General features: G+C 34.3%; 1 protein-coding gene and 1 non-coding gene across 2 annotated transcripts in view; one reads left to right on the plus strand and one right to left on the minus strand.

Moving 5' to 3' along the window:
• LOC129244170 (uncharacterized) overlaps positions 1–14,848 on the plus strand; it is a 108,781-nt gene extending 93,933 nt beyond the window's left edge. The window contains exons 4-5 of the mRNA XM_054881785.1: positions 10,745–11,147; positions 14,781–14,848. Coding sequence (XP_054737760.1) covers positions 10,745–11,147; positions 14,781–14,848 — 471 coding nt within the window. The remainder of the gene's footprint in view (positions 1–10,744; positions 11,148–14,780) is intronic.
• Positions 8,612–8,804, minus strand: LOC129246640 (U2 spliceosomal RNA). Its single transcript, XR_008582507.1, has one exon. It is a non-coding gene; the product is annotated as a U2 spliceosomal RNA (small nuclear RNA).
• Positions 14,849–24,077: the final 9,229 nt, after the last annotated feature.

The following is a 24,077-nucleotide window of genomic DNA, read 5'->3' on the forward strand; positions in this document are numbered from 1 at the left end:
AGCTACTTAAAATTTACACTTTATTATTCCAAAATTGAATAGCCTTAATAACGGCAGGCTAATCACCTACCCTGACAGAAATCAAATAGATTAACGAAACCAAAACAAGTCTTATCGAGGCACTATACTCCCGAGGGGAGTGAGCAAGGAAAAAAAAAAGCGGCACACTCTAAATTTTTCTAAAAATTCTGATTAAAATGTTTGTAGTATGTATAAAAATTTCTCGATTTTCTTAAATCTACACAAAGTTTGAAACTTTTGATGGCTTTTGTAGTAAAATGAATTGTATTTTCATAAAAAAATATTTAAGTTAAATAAGAAACTAATAAATTGTCAAAACTTGTCAATAAGTCCTTCCGCTAGAGGCTTTAAGCACACTTACATTAAATTAAATTATTATTTTATTTAAAACGCAAAATTTTTACTTTGATCTAGGGTTAAAATTTTTCAATCTATAAAAATCAAATAACTATTTGTCAAATATTAACTCTCCGCTCGCTTCTGAATCGCCTGTCCGCTCTCTGCCTCTAAACTAAACACAGACTTTTCAATTAAAAAAAAGTACACCCCTAATAACAATTGTTGCAACACCATCACAAATGTTCGCCCAAAACCGAAGAGTTCACGAGTAGTACAACATATGAAGTGTTAATTTTGTTACCCCTTCTTGGTTGATGTTGTTGTAAAGTTTTTTTGTTGCAAATTTTTATGTGCGCCATTTTGTACTTAACAAGCTTTGCAGCTTCACTTCGCTGCCGTTATTTGTTTTCAAAACTAACAGTTTTAAATTTATATTTTGTAGAGACTCTCTTTGGTGCACTTACATATCCATGTACGTACATATGTGTGATTGTGGCTTGTAAATGTGTCAAGTCTTTGGGGTTAATAATCGTGTCTTTTGTCAATTGCAGTGAATCGCAATGCAGACTTACGCCAGGGAGCTGCGACTGCAGCATAGTTTCCGACGTATTTAAGTTTTGCCTTTTGCCCTTCGTCCTTTTTCGTTGCCCTCTCTTTTGCCAATGCATAGAAATATGAATGCACTCGCACGGGTGTGCGTAATTCCATAGAGTCTATGCTGTAGCGCACGCTTTGTTGCAAGAAGATTAAAAGAACTTTGCGAACGCAACTTTGCCGCGCGTGTGGCTGTGTGACTGTGTGTGCATGTATAGTTGAGTTCACTAAAGTTACTTAACTATAGTTGGAAAAAGTTTTGACACAAAAATTTATGCACATCTCTGTGTATTTACGCATCCACTCGTATATGCATATGTGCGTATGTATTTAAATATTTATAACTGTTATCTGCCCACACGACGTGTACTAATAACTAAATAGAATATATAAGTGTAAACTTATAAGCAGCGCACGACTTCTTGTTGAACTTTCGTGACTTCCATTTGCCTTGAGATATGAAGTTCGAAGTTTCAACTGAAGCTCTTTAGCTCGAATAAGCTTACGAAGATGCATACATGGGAGTCTTTGCAGACATACATACATACATATATAAACATACATACATCGTCAAAAGCGACGACAAGATGTAAGTGGTGAATAATCCCTAAGCAATATATTGTTTATGCCATCTTTGACATTTTTTAAGTAGATAGATGTACAATTTTACAAGATGAAAGAGCGCGTTAAAATTATTAAAACTTATTATGAAAATGGTCGATCTGAACACGCACATCGCATAATTCGTGATTTTTTTGGTGGAAATAGTTGTCCGAATGAATCGACAATTTAAAGGTTGGTGAAAAAATTTCAAGAAACTGATTCTCTTGAGGATAGAAAAAAAAATTGCCATACTTAAGACTGACCCTTCTCACCATGTATTAGCTTAATTCTTTTTTTTATAAAACCGTAGTTCATGTTACAGCCATCTATATTACTTAAAGTTTCAAACTTTGTACTAAATTAAAAAAAAATCAAAAAATGTTCATCAAAATTTCGTACATTTTACATAGAATTTTTAGGAAACTTCTAAGTGCACAGCTTTAGGAGAAGCCATAGAGTTTTTGTGTAATATTGTGTCTGTTTTAGGTTGCTCTAAATTCGGGCTAATTTTGGTGTTATGCATTTTATTCCATAGAACGAATTTTCCACTTTTCTTTATTTGGAGAAAATGCACAAGTCGAATGCACTATCGGAAAAAATATGCCAAAAACCAATTAGAATTTTGAGTCACTTGAAACTTGGTTTTTGTTATAATAGGAATGAATGGGCTATAAAAATGGGCGTACTCGAAAATTTTCTAAAAATTCTGATTAAAAAGTTTAAGGTTTTCATGGAAGTTTGTTGATTTGTTTTATTTTTACAAAGTTTGAAGTTTTACATTATATGGTTTTTGTTCTAGTACGAACCATGTTTTTAATAATACGAATAAAGCTTAAATAAATAGTGAAAACTTTGCAGGTTTATACTTCGATAATCGTCATTTTCGTTTGTTGGTGAATCGCGGCTTCATGGCAGTATTAAAAGCAGCAAATATTCAGTAACTGGATGGAAATTGCAGATTTTTATAAATTATTGATTTTAAGTATTGGCGGACTGTTTTCTCTAAAAAATTGTTATCATGTTTTTTAGTCATTTATGTAAAGTAAAATATTCAATCGTTTTGCGCTATTATTGAGCCTTGCTTCTGGATGTATGTACGAGGTGGAGCAAAATTAATCATCCAATTTTTTTACTAGATCAAAAAGTTAATTTATTTTTATTAAATTACTTAATTATTTATATATTTGTTTTATTTCTTTATTTAAATATGATTGACGTACGATGCCATTTGCAAAACTATTTACATACATATATTTATAAAGGGCGCTTACACCCTTTTCTGGTATTTTTCCGAGCTCCTCCTCCTATTTGTGGCATGCGTCTTGCTGTTGTTCCACAAATGGAGGGACCTACAGTTTTAAGCCGACTCCGAACGGCAAACATTTTTTTATGAGAAGTTTTTTCATGGCAGAAATGCACTAAGAGGTGTACCATTGCCTGCCAAGAGGCGACCGCTATAAAAAAAACCGATTCTTTATCTTCCGATAGTGTGATTAATTTTGCGCCACATTGTATATATCAGATGGGATCATACTAAATATACCATGATTTATAGATGGAATTGTACTTCGAAACAATTTTTTTGATAGCTTTGAGTTTCTTGACTACAACTAACATGATTCAGCGTTCCAAATTGAGTTAAAAAGCGAGAAAAGTCGGTTTTTTTTCAGTGTCGATACGGCAGAGGTAAAAGGCAAAGTGAACGGCCAAAAATGTGTGATTTTTATGAGATCAAGACAGTGTGAAATACAATAGCAAATTGGTGGTGCTAATCAGTGCATTCTAGTAATAAGGACGTCGAAGATAAGGCACGCTCGAATGGGTCAGTTGCCGAAAATGTCGATAAAATCGTGGAAATCATGAAAATCATGAAAATCATTGAAATCGTGTAAAGCGTGGACTGATATTTAAGCAATTATTCAAGAGCTCAAGATTTCCTTGGAACTATTTGCATGAGATGTCACACATTTTCTAGAGTGAATGAAAACAGAACTAGGTCCCTCATTAATCTAGACCGACCTTCCACTCTTACAGTAATTGGTATCATCACAGGGCGCTGCTTAATGTGAACTCATGGGAAGCATATGGAGCTTCCCTCTTATGACTTCTGTAGTAGTTGTTTATTATTATTATTTTCCATGATTCCAGGGAGGAACAAAGGGCCGTAATTATAGGAACAAGTAAAAAGTGGAGAGTGTTAAACGCTTCTTCTGTCTTTCTACCGTTCTTGCCAGACCGTAATACCGCTGTCTACTTATAAAACATCAAAAGTATTTATTAGCAACTTCAAGCTCACAGAATTGTATAAGCTATAAAACCACACGCCAAGAATCTTTCTACAAACTCTAATTAAAACCCGTGGAAGTTTGTATAATTTTTCTCATTTTTATATAAAATTGGAAAAGTAGATTGACATGATTTTATTATACAGTGAACGGCACTTTTATATAAAAATAATGAACATTCAGAAAAAAACGTAGTCAAAAGTGGTGAAAATTTTGATGTGCTATCGTTTTCAAGCTGCCATTCAGTCAGCTGTCGACGCAGCATCGCTCGATTCACATACACACAAATCTTTATAGCAGTTCAATTTGTGAAATTGGCAACATGTCGCTAAACGATTACGAAAGCAATGTCAGCAGCGAGGCAGGCGACATTAGACAACAACACGATGACTCTGCAACACAAATTCAATTTTCTGCGTCTCGAATTGGTTATTGGAATATTTTTATGCGATCTAAACCTTTTTGCAGTAACATGCATGCTTGTACCTAAGTAGATATGCGAACATGCGCAAGCATAAGTTTTTGCATAAATCAATTCGTTATAATTCCCCTGAGTGCTTCAGACTTCGATTCGTCATAACGACGGCGCGACAATTTGCAATAGCCAAACAACCATTTTTGAGATACGTGTATGAGTAGCTGAAAACTTGTCTTGGGTTATTGCAAATTCTGCTTTTTAGAGCCATATTTTTTCTTTTGTGCATATTTTTGCTAACAAATTTTCAAAGCCGACACTTGAACTTTTATTTTCCTTTCATTTTTTTTGTTATTTACTGCATTTTCCCCATCCTCACGTCCACCATCAATAACGCACCGCTCATAGCGTGACACATTTGAGTGTCGTGAGTTGGAATATATAAAAAAAAAAATTGCAAAATCGAATTTTTCGCTTTATATTGGAAAATATTTTTCAATTTACCACGTGCACACGTCCTCAAATACAAAAACATTGAAAGAATTGCGAAAAATGCATCAAATATTGGAAGCAAAGAAAACTGTGAAAAAATGTTATTTGTGCAAAATCATCAATGCCATGCATGTGTATACATATATGTGGCTGGGTTTGTATATCAGCCTTAACACTAGAACAGCAAAAACTAACAACAAAATGCAACAGCAAGTGCATCTGAGCAGCAGGTACTTAATTTTTTGTTGCATATGACTCTGCACAGTGACATAGTTTGCTGTATTGGTGGTTGAAAAAACTTATTCTTTTTTTTTTTGAAAAGTTGTTTTTTTATATTTTATATCTAGTTTTACTTGTTTACTTATATCTAGTTGTATCACTTTGAAAGGGACATAATTTAGGACTTTTTTCATCAGCATCAAAAACATTTTCCATAAGAATCATACCCTGTCTGAAAATACTTCAACTGGACAGAATTTGGTAAAAACTTGTATTGGAATTTAATTTTGTCAAATTTTTAAAACATTTGCGTAGAACTGGAGCATCTGAAACAGACAAGTGAAGTATATTCTAATATTTTATTGAAAGATTAAAAAAAAACAACTTTTAATAAAATGGTAGCTGGTGAACAAAAGTTGCCTTTTTATGTGTTCTAAAAATGTACTAAATTTATTTTTGTTTATTTTTATGGTTTTTGGTTTTGGGTTATAAGGTTTGGTTGGTGAGGTTGTCTAGGTTATCCAAATACCATTTTGTTTCCAAAAAAATCGATCAACTAACGGCTAAACTTTTAAATCTTAAATTGTCAAAAGCCCGCCGATTTAATTTGTAAAAGCAATTGTTTTTTTCTGAAAATAAGTTCAATCCCATAAAGACTAAAAAATGTAGCAAATTTTTGCGGAAACGGCCGTTTTTAGTTTATGAAAAAGATTTTTAAGATTCAGAAAAATTTTGAATTCATTGAAGAATATATTTTTATGTGCTGCAAAATATACTAGTTTTGAATAATACGTCCGTTTTAGGGTTACTGAAAAAAGTGTTTTGTGGCAAAAAATTCAATCCAGTAAGTAGGGTAACACTTATATATGTATTTTCGATGTTCGAACTTAGTACTTTCATACTTACCTATATTGTAAATAAGGTAATACTCTTTATAATCTCAAGTCCATCCCTAATAAACTGTCAAACTGTAAACACCAATCGGTCAAATGCTCATTATTGCGGTATTTTAATCAACAAATCCTTTAATTACTTGATTTTTATGTGTTCCGTATTCAACAAAAAAATCCTATATTAGTTTTTCACTAATCGTGGCCTCCGAAACGAATAGTGGTATTTTGAGAAATATATTAAGTAAAAATGTTCAGACGTTAATTCAACATTCCTTTAGTTTTTTTTATTTAAACAAGGCACCAAATTCTATTTTTCAATTAATGTGATTTACACTAAAGTAACTTTGTTTATGAATTGAACTGAATTTTTTTCAAATATCTTTTGTACCTTTGAAGATATTCAGTAAATTCATTAGTAAAATTGGCTGAGTTGCGTTTGGTTCAGCTTTTGACTGAGAAAGTAATGCTCGGTTGCTACTTGAAAAAATATGTCATGTGTTCGCAATATAAAGAAAGTGCACAATACCGTTGAGGAAAAAACTTATCAAAACTCAACGAAAATTTCGAGCCACTTCAAACTGGCGCGTTATTGTTCCAAAATTTATTGGACTATAAAACTGCATGCTCCGGATTTTCTAAAAATTTTGCGATCTTCTCCTATTTGCATAAAGCTTAAAATTGGACTTATACGCTATAAAGCAAAATTAGAAATTATATTTTTATAAAGCAAAAATTAATTAAAATTAAGTTGCCTGTCGAGGAGCGACCGTTATTAGAAAAAACGTTTCCTATCATTATGGTGGTTCATGTGTGTTCACTATAATATTATAATTTTAGAACTCGCCGTGGGTTATCAGTTACTCGTAGCTGTAAAAGCACTGATCAAAAATTTGTTGTTTTCTTTAATTTTGTGGTTTTGTTCATCTTCACTGCACAGTGCAGTACTTCTACGGCAGCAACATCAGCGTATCCTACACCTACATTTAGATTATATTTCATGTCACGCATACGTCCAGGTGTACACCATACAACTTGAACTGCTTATGCACACACAAATGTATTAACGCATATACTCGCATACACAATTAGGGAATACATACTCGTGCAACTACCTTCACATTTCGCACAAATGCAACGGCTTGTAAATACATCATTCGTATGCACATGCACGTGCTGTGATACTCTTGCATACTTATATAGGTATACTTATACTGGTATACTTACACATATGCAAGCGTATGTACCCAGTAGAATTTGGAATCATCGTTCAAATGTTATCGTATTCTGCATTACGAATATTGTGAGTGCTTGGCCGAGATTCTCCTCCAATTTGTTGTTGGCGTCTTGATTGAAAATATAACAATGATAAAAAGTCATCTTTAGGCAGAGAAAAATCTGGCAAGACGAGTTCGCATTTGTGCTGTCTGTGCGGTGTAAATCATTGGTCGTCTTCGTCTTCTTGTTTTGACAGGTTAAGTCTAGAGGAATGAGTAGGCTTGATGGGGCAAGTGAAAAGCTGGTTAATGTCGGGCGGAGTGCCTTCAAATGCATTTGTCGCATTAGTTAGTTCCAGACTTACCTTGGATGGAACTTGCGTAATCCCTTCTACATTATTTTTCTTGCTTCCTTATTTTCTAAAGACAGCTATCTTTCTCCTCCGCTATGTGATTGGCAGCTTGATTTTATGAAAAAGTATTTTTTTATTTATTTGCTTCATTAAGGGGTAACACCACTATAGAAATTTCAAAAAATTGATTTTTTTTTATAAGCTTAAAAAACTCTTTGAATCTTTTAAAATACAGAACAAAAAGTTTTATACGTTAAGTTTAAGTCTATTTCATAAATATTTTAAGCTTTTAACCAAGCGTTAGTGACTGCTACCTAACGACTCAAAACATGTTTTCTGAAATTGGCACGCAGCATAACTCAAACAATTTTAAATATTTTTAATCAAGTTTTTCACTACGTCTGTATAATAACCTTCTTAAGAGAAGAGCGTAGGGGATTTTCGATAGATTAATTTAAACGATTGTTATAATTATTTAAGTGCCGTTTTTTTAGTCCAAAATAGAGTTTTTTCCTTCAAATGCTTGCTAATTCCACAAAAATAAATATTTTTTAAATCCCCTACGTGTTTCTCTAGCTATTCTTATCTAGATTAAGAAAAAAAATGTTTCTTTGTTCCAGATTAAAATTTGCACCCTCTGTGCTGCGTGCCGCGGAGCTCCTTCAAGAGAAACCACATTACAAAAATGTCTCCAATGCCGCCATTTTGTAAAATTTTTCGATCAAACTTTGTAGTTTTGTATTTTAGTACATAAGTAATAACTTCCCAAATCAGAGTGATTGTTTCCCCTTTCCTTCTATACAAAAAAAAATAAATACCAGTCTAACGGTTAGACGGGATAGAAGTGAAACCTTCCGTAAGACAAACTGAGAGAGAATAAGACGAAAGCAGCATTAGGAGCGGGATAAGGTTCATTATAATATTGCTCTAAAGTTCATATTTTATTTTCTTCATTTTATTTTATTCATCCTCAATGTTTTCAATTTCAACAAATGATACGAGTGGCTTATGATAGATAAAATATGATACAAATGCTTTGGTTTCGATGTTGTCAAAAAAAATACCCAAACGGACCGAAGAAACAGACTTACAAATTTCTTCCATTTTCGTCTACTTGTATTCATATAAAAATTTATGTCTCTTCCCACCAAAACTAAATGTATTTGTATATTTCTTCTTGTATTTATTCAAGGCCGAAATCCCGGCGGTACTGCAATACCGGGCCAACCCGTGACAGAGGTGGAGCAAGCTCCTAAAACACTCCGCCCATTTCCAAAAATCAGTTTAACATTTGTTGTCCTCCGATGGAGGATCTATCAGATGTTAAGCTGATAAGAACAGATATCACACTACCTAGTCAATAGATTTTAAATAATAAACCTAATAAACCTTTTGAGAATTACACGCTCACAAAAATTATTTATATCAACATATAATATAACGCTTCGTAACTAAATAACTTTTAGGCCAGCAACGACAGCATGGAGCGGTAGCCGAGCGACTAGCAATGTGAGCTTCCGATCCAAAATCCTTGGTTCGAATCACAAGAAAAAATAAAAGTTATTTTTATTTAGTTCGTCGCTACGTTTATATCCACATATAATATAACGCTTCGTAGCCAAGTTGGTCGCTTTTTTCGTTTCACTTTTCCTCAAATCACTCCCAACGATTCTAAAGAAGTTTTCACTTCAAAAATTCTTTAAAAATCGTGTTTATTTTACGCGTGTACAGTGGTGTTACCCCTTAAGTCAACAAAATGCAAATTTCTTACTTAAGGCTATTAATTACAAATTAAGATATACTTAAAGTCAAGTTAAAGCGACAAAAAAAATTTTTAATTAGAAATATAACAATGAAAAAATCCATCTTTATGCAGAGAAAAATCTGGCTAGACGAATTCGAGATCTCGTTAAATTCACGAAAACCTCGATCTAAAGGGGCATTTCTCACAACCTTGCGTTTTCTAAAAACATTTTTCTTAAAGAGTGAATAAGTAGTGTAGCACAAAAAGCAAATAATATCTTTTATGGATTTAAAATTATATCAAGCGAAGTATTAATTTATTTCTCCTTTATGGCTTATGCCATAAGCAGTAATAATGAAGCACAAAATCAACAAACCACTTTTGGGGTCCGAAATCGTTACAAAAGGAGTACTCTTTTATATCTCGCTTTAAAATATCTTCCTCTTTATATCCGAACATTTGCTAAGTGAGTGCAACCTCAAAAATCTATTCTATTGCATCTCAATACTCTCATTACTATATAGTTCTACTGGGTACCTGCTCTCACATATTATTCTCACCCTTCCATTCACGTATATGTGTACTATGTTTAAAGTTAGCTACAAAATGCGGCTAACTGTGGCAAACTTTTTCGGATTGTTAATTTTTTTTTTATTTTTCCCGTTTTTTACCATTTACAATTTTATAGCTTTTCATCACCGCGTCGAGATATTACATGAAAATTTCATTTACCGTACGTGGCTAATGGAATGTAAAATGAGAAAATTTATTGAACTGCAAAATAATTCGTTTAGAGGCATTTCTCAGAAGAGAAATGCAAAAGCTCTTGCTCGAAAATATTGTCACATAAAAACAGATGTATCAAAAAACTTATCACTGCTTAAGCATCCTTCATTTTTACTTTTGGTGCATTTATGTTACGTCAAATAAATATTGCCTAGGCACTTACTACTTATATATTGAGAATTTATTTGTTTCTTTTTGGGCTCTAATAACTTTTTTATATAAAAATGTATTTTATTCTACAGCAAAACCATATAAACCATTAAAAACACTTAAAAAAACTTTTTAATCAGAATTTCTATATAAATTTTGAGTATAAAGCTTTATAGTCCTTTGAATTTTGGCATAATAAAATGCTATTTTGAAGTAGCTGAAAAATTGCATTAATTTTTTATATAATATGTAACTCCTTTTCTTTTTTTCTGACATTTTTAGGTGTTTTTTGCGATATAAAAAAGGGTCGAACAATATTGTACAGAGAAAATGTTCACGACCACCGGCAAAATGTATGATTACAGTGTGTTTCTTTTAGTTTTTTTAACTGTTATCTATTTTTTTTTAATATGTCTGCAATCACATAACTACACCGTGTCTAAATAAAATCAAATAAAGGGTGACCAGATTGGAAGTACTTTTTCCGAAAGATTTTTTTGACAAATCACGCGTGGGTACTGTCAAGTTAAATACATTATTTTTTTAAGTATGCATTGACATTTCGTCATGGAAAGATTTATGCCTCAACAACATTTTCCAAATCGTACAATTGTAATTAATGGCTACATCAATAAGCAAAATTTACGTATTTGGGCAGAAGAGCAACCTAAAGCCATTCAAGAACAGCCATTACATCCATTGAAAACAACCAAACGGTGCGGCCTCTGGGCTGAAGGAATCGTCGGCCCATATTTCGGCAAAGACGAGGCTGGCCCCAATGTTACATTGAGTGGCGAACGCTATCGCGCCATGATAAATGACTTTTTGGTGCCAGAAATTGAAGCCTGTGATCTTCACAACATCCAGCATAAACGTTTTCCAATCAGTCTTTGTCCGGATATTAATCCGAGTCGTTTGGGTTACGTAGAGCCGACTGTCGTGCTTTGTCGTTTCGGTGAAAAATTTATCTTTCTTCTCGAACCAATGGATTGGTCACCAAGATTGTGTAATATTACACCATTGGACTTTTATTTGTGGGGTATGTAAAGTCTAAATGCTTTGTGGATAAACCAGCTTCGATTGAGGCATTGGAAGCCAACATTACTAAAGTTATTCACGAGAATCGGACTGAAGTCCTTCAGCGAGTCATTCAAAATTGATGCTTACGGATGGCTAAATTACACTCATTAATGGTTCTAAGCAAAAACAATAAATATGGACCAATCAATTTGAATTTTCGTTGTTTGATTTCAGTTTTAAATCCGATCCCTCAAATCACCCTTTATGTCGTAGTAAAGTTGAGCGGATCAAATAAAAGTAAAGAAAATCGATGAAATAGTTTTTATCCAAAAAGTGCATAAGACCAATTTAAAATTAGTTAAAATCAATTGCAATTAAGTCCTCAAATAAGCTCCTCTTCCTCTCATTACTAAACCTCACAAAGAGCCACTAAACTGCGTTACTCATACGCCACCGCAGACCGCAACCACGGAGACGCAGTATTGTGTTTGTATTCCACCTAACCATCATTAAGCATGAAACACAAGATAAAGGCATTGATAATGACATCGTCCGCTACCACAATTGCCACAATTTAAACCTCATGCAGTGCCTCTGAGTTTCGCTGACACTGTGCAATCGCAATTGAACTTTGCGATTACATTGGCTTGTCATAGCTAATCGTCTTTGTATTCGCACTGTTTCACTAATTCAGCAACTTATTTAAGTGTCAATGTAATTTCAATTAATAGTGTAGTGTAAGGGATACTCATATAACAAAAACAAACAATAGTGACGATGACAAAAGCGGCGCGCCCTCCACCAACAACATTTATCTATTAGAGTGGGGAGCAATGGAGAAGCTGTTTATGGCAAAAGCGACCACAATTTGGCGGTGGCTTAGTACGAATTTAAGCATGCAAACAATAAATGGGTGCACACATACATTTCTATGCACAAGCACACTTAAGTTCATATGAATAGCAGCACATTTACACAACAAATGTTGGCACTGCTGTGGAGAAATTAATCTAAAAGCAGTCTGTTTTTTTTTCAATGCACTTGCTGAAGTTTTCATTTTGAACCAAATCAAGTGTTTTGATGTGCATGTATGTGCGTGAGTTGTTGGATTTTGTTTGGTTTTGGTTTACTTTTTGCTTTTACTCTAACAAATCATCTGGCACTCAAGTGGTAATCGAAAGAATAACCCTTTTGGCTGTGCTTTGTGAGTCACATATTTCAGAGTTTGTAGCGATAAATTTTGGCATTTAGTAGTCGGTTAAAATACATAAGCGGAAAGTTGTTTAATAGCATGTGCAGAGATAGTTATTTGCATACTATTTTTGCATATATGTGTACGTATAGTACGTAATAGTCTTATTAAATAGCTGACGACTGGAACTTAACTAATTTTTTATTTTCTTTTTCTTCTCATTTCAGGTAAATATCAACTTTTAAGGATTTTAATTAAATTGTCATGTGGGTGAGTTCGGAAAACCATTTATTTATTTTTTGTCTTCTGATGGAAATCTTTCCAGCAACATTTATATACTAAATGGTGATGCACAATTAATTAACCTATCGGAAAATTTGTAATTTTTACAAATGGCATTGTGCATCCATTGGATTTGACATTTATCAACTAAACAGCTGCTGTATACAATAGAGTGCGTAAAGACCAAACTAAAGATTTCTGTCATTCAAAATCATTTTTTATTGTATTTTTTTCATTCTCATTCAAAACCAAGCCACCTTGTATTTTTATAAATCGGCATTCACTACCGATAATTATTCATATCAAAATGTCAATAACACAAATTTACGTATTGAAAAAAAAATGTCTGACCTATAGTATTTATCTGTAATATCTTACGCCAATATGCTACTGAACCTGAATATGAAGTTAGATATTCAAAAAGTAAAACCATTTATAAGATATGGCAAAACATATTTAATTTTCTTTTAATTCTTAAACAAATTTTTGCGCTTTGGAAATTTGTAAAATCGAAAAAGTCGTGTTCTGGCATACCCACTTTCCAAGTACAACTGCGGAGCATCTAACTTATTTGCTAAATTTTTTTAGCTGGATTATGTTTTTAACTCTGAGGAGCCCCAGACTTCTCCTCTAAATATTTCTCGTGATATTTTTTGAAATTGGTTAAACTTTTGTGAATTTGTTAACGGAGTTTGTAAAAGTTTATAAGATTTTTGTTATATTTACAATGAAATATATTTTTATAAAAAACTGCCTGAAAAATATTTTAACTATTGTAAAAATATGAAGTGACTTAATTCGGTGTACTTTTGTGTTGAAGCAAGGAATAACTTCTACTTTGAATATGATTTGTTTTCAGTAATTTAAGCACTATATACTTACTACTACTAAATGGTATATAGTAAGCACTTATGTTCAAAAATTGGGTATTTATTCTATGTGACTTCTAATGACTTCAAATCACCCCTCATCAAACATTCAGGAAGCATGTAAATATATCTTTTATGTCTAAACGAACTAAAAAATTATTATAACACCTTGAAAGTGCAAGGTCGTCAAATCCTCATCTCAACACAATTATAATTTTAGTAATTTTCTAATTCGTTACTTAACCAGCCAAAGCAGCAAGCTCTCTATTTGGATTCCGTTTTTTGGCCCTTTTTTAACCTAATCGGAAAATACCCTTTTTAAACATTCAAATAAAATCCCACTGACGGCAGTAAGGCACAACTACCAGCACATAGAGAAACGCGTCTAGACCGGAATTTCAATGAGAGGAAATGAAATTGCTGAATCAGTCACACCAACCTGAAATGGCAACAAATGGGTACAGCAACGAAAATAAAATAAACAGAAGAGAGGTAGCGACACTATACCCAAACTTTGTGACACTCATTGCAAAACAACAAGCGTTGTGGTGGCTAAAGCGCACACCCGGAGACAGACGGGCGTGAAAAGTAAACGAACGTAAAGGGTAAAAAATTCACTTAAAAATATTTACATATAAAAATGTGTGAAAATGATCATTGGGTATGCAAAAGTTGTTTCACGTTTCCAATTACAATTTTTTCTACCGAAATTTTAATGAATGTGTAAATGTAATAGTACAAGAAGGCATTTAAACCCACATAGTAGATCCCATCATAAGCTTTACCTTTTTTAAACTTGTTAAAAGAAGCGAATGAAGTGAGTCTTGGATGGAGAACGAGGCCAAGGCGTAGCAACTCCTGTCGTCAAACAAACAGTCATGCGTCGCATGTCGACATTCACATTGCTGTCGCCCGTTACAATTTTGAACTAGCAGCTGGCTTCATTTGCTTCATTTACCGATAATAATGATAGCTTTGAAATCCAATAAAGAATTGCTTTTGTCAACAAGCGCTACACTGAACTTTTATTGGATCATATTATTGTCGGGAGTATAGCACTGCAACCTTAAGATCTATTGTTCCACTTCAAGGGCGTAGAGTATGTTCTTTAATCCTGCTGCCGAGAGGAGCTTTAGCCTAAATATCTCGAAGTCATCGTGTCATCCGTTATTGGATCTTCACCTAGAACTATTTTGAGTTTGTATTTCAGGGCATGAAATATCATAACAGGACAATTCCACGACAAACATTACAATTCTCATGCACTTAGGCGTCTTACACTTTCGTTTTCTCTCTGCAAAATCTACAGATCTCACATTACTAATATCATTCATTGAATCAGATGATGACTCAGTCTACTACGGCATCCATAGCTGAATGTGCGGAGGTTTTCAAAAAGTTCTTTCGACAGCAGAGTTTCTCTACTGGCAGGCTTGGTGCGATGGAGAAGAACTAAAAACGCAGATGTACTAACATTGAGTAATATGTAGTGTCGCACACATGATGATTCTCTTATGTGAGAGAAAAAATTTAAAATTTGTCGGCGAAAACTTACTCAGTTCTCTTCTAATCTTCGCTTTGTTAAATCATTTTATAAATGCTTGATAATCGCATCTAATAGAACTTCATATCCAGGCTCTGTGATCTTCTGCAACGTCGTTAAAGAAGTAGGCGGTCTTGATCGGCGGAGTTGTCTTGATCGAACACAAACTCTTCCTATTCGTATTTCCTGGACGCTTCTGGTCGATCACCTGTGTCAATCTGGTCGGGGGTTGTCAAGTGCTTGATCGAATAGGAGCAGCTCATAGTGAATCATTCCATCCCACCAGACTTCCATGAAGATCTGCTATCCCGTTAAATCGGGATTGGCCTGCTCTCCACGATTTCACCATAATTTTTATTTTTTTTCATTTTAGTTGTTGTTCGCTATTGTTGCGCTATGATACAGGGTGGCTGATGAATTTTGCTACATTAAGAAACTCAAATAACTTTTTTTTTAGTGTATGGAATTCATTTATTTTTTTTTCAAGTTGAAGGTCATTTAATTTTATTAAATGTAGCTTAACTAGTTTTAAAAATAATTGAATTTAAATGCCCCCCATGCTCGTTGACACAAGTGCGGCATCTTAGTAAAAAGTTGTTCATTGCTGCTTTGAGAGTTGCGACAGGAATAGCCGCAATTGTTGCCCGAATGGATTGTTTTAGTTCATCCAAATTTGTTGGCTTTGTTATATAAACTTCTTGTTTACATAAACCCCACAAGAAAAAGTCAGGTGCAGTAAGGTCAGGCGACCTGGGGGGCCAACGAAATTCGGAGTTTCTTGAAATCAGTTTATTGGGAAATTTTCGTCGCAACTCTGTCATAACAGTCTGGGCTATGTGAGACGTTGCCCCATCTTGTTGAAACCACACAGAGTTGAAAGGAATTCTCTTTCGGCGTAGTTCTGGATAGAAAAATTCTTTCAGCATTTTCAAATAACGGTCTCCAGTAACCGTAACGGTGTGACCATTTTCTTCAAAAAAATAAGGCCCGACAATACAGCGTGAAGAAACCGCACACCACACTGTCACGCGAAGAGGATACAATTTCGTCTCGTGGAGTATCTGTGGGTTAGAAGTACTCCATATTCAACAATTTTGTTTGTTCACATTGCCGTTTAAATCGAAATGGGCCTCATCAGACATGAAAAGGCAGTTTAACATGTTTTGGTCTTCTTCCACCATTTGCAGGATCTTCTGGCAAAATTCCAAGCGAATCGGCAAGTCTGCTGCATTCAGTTTGTTAACCATTTGAATTTTGTAGGGAAATAAGTCTAAATCTTTGTGCATTATTGTTTGCAAAGACTGTCGGCTGACACCAAGTTGAGCAGATAAGCTTCTTGTTGAAACCCTTGGATTGCTTTGTAAAGCTGCAGCTACAGCAGCGATCGTTTCCTCCGTCCGAACTGGTGGGTTTCGATGATAAGGCCTTCTTGCGACTGTTCCTTGCTCAGCAAAATTATTCACCAGTCTCATTATGGTCCATCTGCTCGGGGGATCGCCGCCAAACATCCGCCTGTACTCTCTCTGTACCAAAACTACGGACTCCAGTGCGTGATAGCGGCGGACTATCCAAATTCTTGTTTGCGTGTCCCAGTTATCCATTTTAATAAATTTTAAAGATCAATCAGCGAATTAAAACAAAAATGGAACAGATAACTTAAAAAGAAAAAAAGTTATTCAATTTTTTTTTTGGTAGCGGCTTTCATCAGCCACCCTGTATTTTTCATTGACTGTTATCATCGACGCTCTCGCTTTTTATTTGGAAACCACCATTAACTCCGATGATAATATTGTCAACCTTGAAATCCAACGAAGAATCCTTATAGCCCACAAGTGCTCCTTTGGACGAATTGGGGCATTGAGTAGTAAAGTTCTCCCTCGACGAACAAAAAACAAGCATCTTTAGTATTTCCTTACGCTTGTTATGTTGTATAATACAAACGCTTGGGGAACGACAAAGTCCAACGAGGGAGTCTTTAGAGTTTTCGATGGATAAATTCTGCGGCAAATATCTTTGCACGTTGGCGGAACTGAAGTCAAATGGATCCAAAATGTTATTTTGCGTCGATTTGCGTGACGCACACAAACTAAGCTTTTTCTTCAGACCAGTCTCATGCGAATGTTTCCAAACTATTTTCACACTAATCTTAAGTTCCTGACTTCTGAATGACTTCTGGCCACTTTTGAGCAATTTTTAAACTGCAATCAATAATTTTTTTTTTTTTCAACATGATACATACACATATCAACAAAAGCAGACTCATGTACAAGTCTTTCCGATCGACGTGTGCTAGTCATCGATAATCAGAAATGTGCTTTAAACCTCACTATTGCAGGTGGAAATTATGCCACAGAGCAGCATAAGCATAATTTTAAATTACACAGCTAGATTTTATCATTTATGCTCTCATATCCTCACTCACAGTGGTAATGTGCAACTACCCATTTCACTTCGGTTTATTTGCCCGAAGGAAAAGTATTGCTTAGTTTTCAAAATTTCACTTGTTTTTCTGCTTGATTTGTTTTTTAGCGATGGTAAAATACATGGCACTAAATTAGTCTGAATTATAGAGAAATAATAGCCATGGGTACACTCAGTACGATACACAAGCAGTATTACTCGTATTACGCTGCATTCGAGGCCCCTGGGTATAGCAAGCAGTTCCTCGTTTTTCCATGCGCCATGCGCTGGCAAAAGCTTTGCCTTACCTTATCTGTACTAGTTATCATGTATATATGTAAATACATATTCCTCAAATATGATTTGCCGTACTTGCTGTGCTTTCATGTTTTATCTGCGGAATCATATAACTCAAATACCTTTAGGGCTGTTGAAAGTATGTTACTGATATCGGCGCTTCTAAAATTGCTGCAAATTGTTTAGCACTTACACCAAAGTATTTATAACTTGTTACAAATAAATCCAGTGTATTTGTTGGGGCAAATATTTTTTATTAATCAAAATATCTGCCATCTGCTTTGGTAATAAATCTAAAAACTCTTTTTAAAACAAGTTTACAAACGAGGATATTTTTTAAAAATATAGTTCAGGATGGCGGTCACAGCAGCACGAATAGCTGCATTCGATTCATGGTAATTTTCCTTTAACACAAAACGCAGTTGCGGGAATATATAAGTAAAATAGTCACAGGGTGGCAAATTGGGTTATTACAGCGTTATTATAACGAAATGAGTTGGCACGAAATGAGTAGGAAATTCACTAACAACTGGAAAAAGTTTTTGACATCTGTCAGGTTGTGTGACACAATTTTTGGTCGATGATTAAGTACATTATCATCCAAATGTGCCGGCAGCGAATTTACCAATATACAGAAATTTTCACGAAAAGACCCAACAACTTGCCAAAATTCCACAGTTGTCTGAGGAATTTTCAGTTCCATTTCAATGATTTCGAAGGTGATTCTTTTAAATTATCTTTGATAAAATCATACATTTTTCAATACTTTCTGGGTATAATCCTCTCTGTGGTCGACCAGGTCTGTCATCGTCTCTTAGTTTTTCTCTGCACGATAGAAAATGATTGTGTGCATCCCATACGGAATAAATCATAAAAAATAGCGCTCGTAAAGGACTTCAAAAATGTGAGACTAATTTTATATTTTTTTAGAATATGTTGCCCCTTTTAAACACAAGGCCAATGTACTCCTGAAAAGTGTTTTTTTAGGATTTACCTATGTAAATATACATATACGAGGTGTGTTGAAAAAATTAGGTGAATTTTCAAATTTCACGGACTACGTACATTTGACTTTCGATTATTATTATTTTTTATGGTGGCACACGCGCCTGTATAGTTTGTTTGTGAGAGGCATCAATAAGACAAAGTATATATTTTGCACGTTTGGCGATTTTCTGCTATCGGAAAAAATAGATCAAAGAAGTTGCATCAAATTTTGTGTAAAATATGGATTTAGGTGCTCGAAAACACTTGAAATGTTGACTGTGGCACACGGTGAGAGTGCTCTGAGTCATAAAAATGTTTACAAGTGGTACAAGCTTCTTACAGAAGGTCGAGAAAATGTGAATGACAACGCTCGCTCTGGACGCCTCAGCACATCAACAACTGATGAAAATGTTGAGAAAGTGAAGAAAATATTTATGGAGAATCATCAAATCACAATTAGAGAAGTTGCTAAGGATAGCGGCATATCAGTTGGCTAATGCCAGGCAATCTTTTCGAAAATTTTGGGCATGAAGCGTGTGGCAGCAAAGTTCGTTTTAAAATTGCTAAATTTTGACCGAAAACAACGTCGCATGAGCATCGCTCAGGAATTGTAGAATAACGTTAACGATGATTCAGATTTGCTTAAAAGGGTCATAACTGGTGACGACCCTTATGGTTATGTCATCGAAACCAAAGCCCAATCGTCCCAATGGAAGAGTCTAGAAGGGCAAAGACCAAAAAAGCACGTCAAGTAGGATAAAATGTCAAGGTTTTGCTCTCTGGTTTCTTCGATTACCAAGGCGTAGTGCATCAAGAGTTCTTACAACAAGGACGTATGGTAAATAAAGAGGTAAAAAGGTAATACCTTGAAGTTATGGGTCGTTTGCGTGAAGCAATACGAAAAAAACGCTCGGAAAATGCATTGCTTTTGCATCATGATAATGCACCTGCTCACTCATCTTTGCTTCTGAGAGATTATTTGGTCAAAAACAACACCGTTATCACGCCTCACAGTTATCAAGCCTCATGCCTGCTTAAGGACATACCACAAAGTGCATATCAGAACTGCTTCGCGGATTGGGAAAATCGCTGGCACAAGTGTATAATATATGAGGAGGACTGCTTGAAGAAGATGAAATAGAAATTGATGAATAAATAAATATTTTTCGAGAAAAATGAAAATTCACCTTATTTTTTGAACACCCATACGAAGGGTCATATTATAATTCATTGGAGAGAAGGACGATAAGATTTAGCAGTACATATTGGAAACAAATTAATGGTGTACTTCTGTTCCTTATCGTAAATTTTTTTTGTTTTTTTGTCTGAGGAGACCCCAACTGAAATTTTCTGGGAAATATCGACCGTCCAGACATAATGTTTATTAGATTATTAAAAATAAAGATCAAAATGATGCACACTTTGGAACAAAACGACAAACGAACAATTCTATAGCTCTTCCTCTTTCATATTTGCTGTACGGCATCTTATCTTATTTTAATTGCTGCGCCTTGTAATTGGTAAGTTCTGCTCATTTGCACATAAATTTTGAATGGGAAAAATTTAATACATCAATATGAAGCAAAGGAAGGAGTGGATGACTTCAGAAGATACATCAAAGCCGAGAGTCGGATCTTAATCCAAAGAAAATCGTGAAATGTGTTTGGTGGAGCTGGGATGGCATTATGCACTGGGAAATGCACGAAACGAATGCCTTGCTCTACATTGCCCAGCCCGCATGAATGAGACTATTCGGCTGAAAATACCCGATTGACCTGGTCAAACCATACTCCTTCACGACAACGCCAGGCCCCATGTTGCACAAGTCGTCAAAGTCGCACTCTAAGAACTCGAATGGGAGATCCTTCAGCCACTGCCGTATTCTCCGGATCTTGCACCGATCGATTACCATCTTTTCTGCAAGTGTGTCAAACCATATGAATGGTGTTACCTCCGATAACAAAGAGATCCTTAAAAACTGCCTCCACAACTTCTTTTACAATATGTAGACCAGGCGATTTTTGGCGGAACGGAATCAACAAATTGGTCGAGAGGTGGGAAGAGGTTGTAGACGCGAATATATAATTGATTAACTTATTGATATGATTATTGTTTTATGTTTAAATAAAAGTCTTCTGTAAAAACGCTACGAATCCCAACCCAATAGAAGAAAATTCTGAGCATCGTATGCAAAAAATGTCAATAATAAACGCGATTTTTAAGCGACCTCAAACCACTTAATTATGTTTAAAGTAATATCTTGGAGACTATAAAGCTGCATGCCTTGAAGTTTTCTATAGATTCTGATTAAAAGACGAAAATTAGGATGACAAGTTGTTGAAATTTGTTGCATTTTTGGGAATTTCGTACAAAGCTTGGAACTTTGATTTATAAGGTTTTTGTTACACAATGAACTAGACCAATACCTCACTTTGCGTCGTGGTTACGTTTCAAAAAAACATAACGCAAATTGAAACGACTTAAAGTGAATTAAGATTTTCTATAGCAAACCATGTAAAGATCTAAGATAGGTTCTAGAGTTACGAAAATACTACTTTTTAAAAAGAAAATTGAACAAAGTAATCATTTAAAAATAATATAAAATTTTATTGCATGCATACAAAAAACAAAAAAGAAACTTATTGAATTAAAACAAAATATAGTATTCACTTAATTTATGAAAAACAAAATTAAAATTTATCACTGTCTGATGAGTCCATAGTGGCTGTTGTCGCAAATCTTCTTTTTTCACACAAAATTGGTCAAATGTTTACTGAACAGCTTTTTTTTCAACATAAGATAAATTTTCTTGCAACAATTGATATTTATAGCTACCGCCTGGGACATTTTAAATCTCCTTCCGCTATCAGGATCGTTAAAAAAAAAAATCTCAATTGCTTTGTCAATCAAACACATCGGAGTTTATTTGGAGGTTAAATTTTGTTCTTTGAAGATTTATTTTGAACGGTCACTGTCTCTTCTTTAATAGCAAATTGCAATTCCAGTTGCGATAGTTCTTCTTTAGAGAATTCTTGGTTGTGAGGGGTTAGCAATTCATTTATGTCAGTCTCCTCCATACCTTCAAAATTAGACTCTCTAACTAAATTAGAAATTTCATGACGAACAGCTGCTGTACCATAAACTTCTGCAGCGCATTTTCGGTGAACCTAATCAGGCCATATTTTGCGCCAAACACCATTCATGCAAGATGGCCTAACCTCTTCCCACAAATGGGAAATAATTTCTATGGCTTTCATAATGTTGAACTTTTTCCAAAACTCTAGCATGGAAGGCTTATCTTTTTCAAGGAAATTTAAATGTTCCTCGAAGGTATAATAATAACTTTTAAATGCATATAGAGTTTTTAAATTATAGTTTTTTTTTTATTTTTAGGAATTTTACTAGCAGCGCCCTTTCCTCTAATTTGGCTAAAAAAATTACGGGTGTATATAAAGAAAAACTTTAACTCTGCCAATAAATAAATTGGAAACATATTTACCTTTTTTGTAACCAGAAACAACGCGTAAAAATTCATATAAATTTATTATTCTCTTTTAAAAAAAGCACACACACTACATAATTGAAACTGAACGCTAAAATTAGCAGAACAAAGTGAAAATAAAACTGTTTTGAAATTGCGTTGATTTTCACTTAGAAAGGGAATCCTAGAGTTTTGGTGGCATGGCGCAGCTAGAAACAAATGTGTATTTTAGAAAAAAAAAGGAAATTAAAAAAAAAAATTAAAGACTCGAACCCAAAACAACGCCATCTCAAAAATCTAACGACGCACAGTGAAAATTAGTACTAATTAAACAGCGACGCTACTTCGAAAAAAACGCAAAACGAAACGACGCAAAGCAAGGTATTGGTGTATATTTTAATAAAAATTTTACGAAAAAATGTAGCATAAAAAATATTGAAAACATTGTAGAAAAGCGAAGTGATTTAATTACGTGGTCACAAGCGTATGTACATAAGTATATAATTTTTACGTAATATTGGGCGATTTTTTAACTCCATGAGAACTAACGATATCGATAACTATGATTTGACAGTTGAGAATGGCATTTGTGTTCGGTAAGGTTTGGCAAGTCATCATGCATCGTTTAACGCCAAAATAACGCTTTCAAACTGTAAAAATTTACCGTGAATAAAATAAATCTGTTCGCAAAGTTCACACATTTTTCCATACATACATAGATATAAAATAAGCAAATTGTGACATGAATGTCCATTATGCTAAACAAATAAACGAACAAAAACAAACTAGTCTGCAAACAGATTAACACACTCACAAATTCATTTGTATAGGCAAATACATGCATACATATGCATGTACATAAATGCATACACGTGCACATATAGAAAAAAATTGCACAAAAATGAAGCTTTCGACAAAGTGCTATGCCACTACAAACAATTTAGCATAAATTTGCACTCTCTTAACCATTTAAAGCTGACCAAATTGCACATCATACACATAAAAGCGCATAATACATATGTACATGTATCCATATATGTATCTTCTTTCGTTTATCTTTCCTAGCCTGACTTAATGCTTAACTACCGAGTGTCTGGCTGATTTACTATACATACATCCTTGCCCATAAAGTCTTCACCGGCGGTGAGCCTGTATTGAAACCCCTAATAAAGCCAGCAAATTTCAATAAAACCCAATCCTTCCTTGTTGCATTTACTCAAATGTTTTGACTTTCATCGAATTTCACTTCATTTGGCCTTTACGAACTGTTACTTAGTACTTGCTGCTTGTTGTTTTTGTGCCTCTAAAGTTTTGCTCAGCTGCAGTTATTCTCATTTTTTAATGTGTTTGCATAGGTTAACCTTTTCCCAGCAAAGGCTAACTGCTACTCAGCTAGACATATTTTTCTTTTTCTATTTATGTAAAATTTTTTATTCGTACTTTTTACTTTGCCATCAGTTAGTTGGTCCTTGATTGCTAAACTGCTGTGCTGGCCTGCATTTTTTGCTTGTTTGGCTACCACGAAACTCTGTTCAGTTGGCCAACTGCCTGCATCCTTTAAATATTTTTGCTCATTTTGTTTGCTTCAAAGCAAAAGTTTTACTTAGTTCACTAACTGGTTTGTGTTTATTTATGTTTATTTTATTTTTATTTTTCTTAGTTCTCTCACATATTTTGCATTTTTTGTCATGAGCAGAGAGGTTTATTTAGTTGGCCTTGATTTGGTGTATTGAGGCATTAAAACCAAATGGATGGTATTTGTGGAAGTTATTGAGTTAATGGATTGTTTAAAGGTGTTTCACTGAGTAAGTGTTGATCAAATTGGCTATTGAAAAATGAAACAAAAAAAAAAGAATAATTGTCTTATAATGAATAAAGGAATATTATTTTTATTTTTC

This window comes from Anastrepha obliqua, chromosome 4 (assembly GCF_027943255.1).
Source record: "Anastrepha obliqua isolate idAnaObli1 chromosome 4, idAnaObli1_1.0, whole genome shotgun sequence".
NCBI classification, from domain to species: Eukaryota; Metazoa; Arthropoda; class Insecta; order Diptera; family Tephritidae; genus Anastrepha; species Anastrepha obliqua.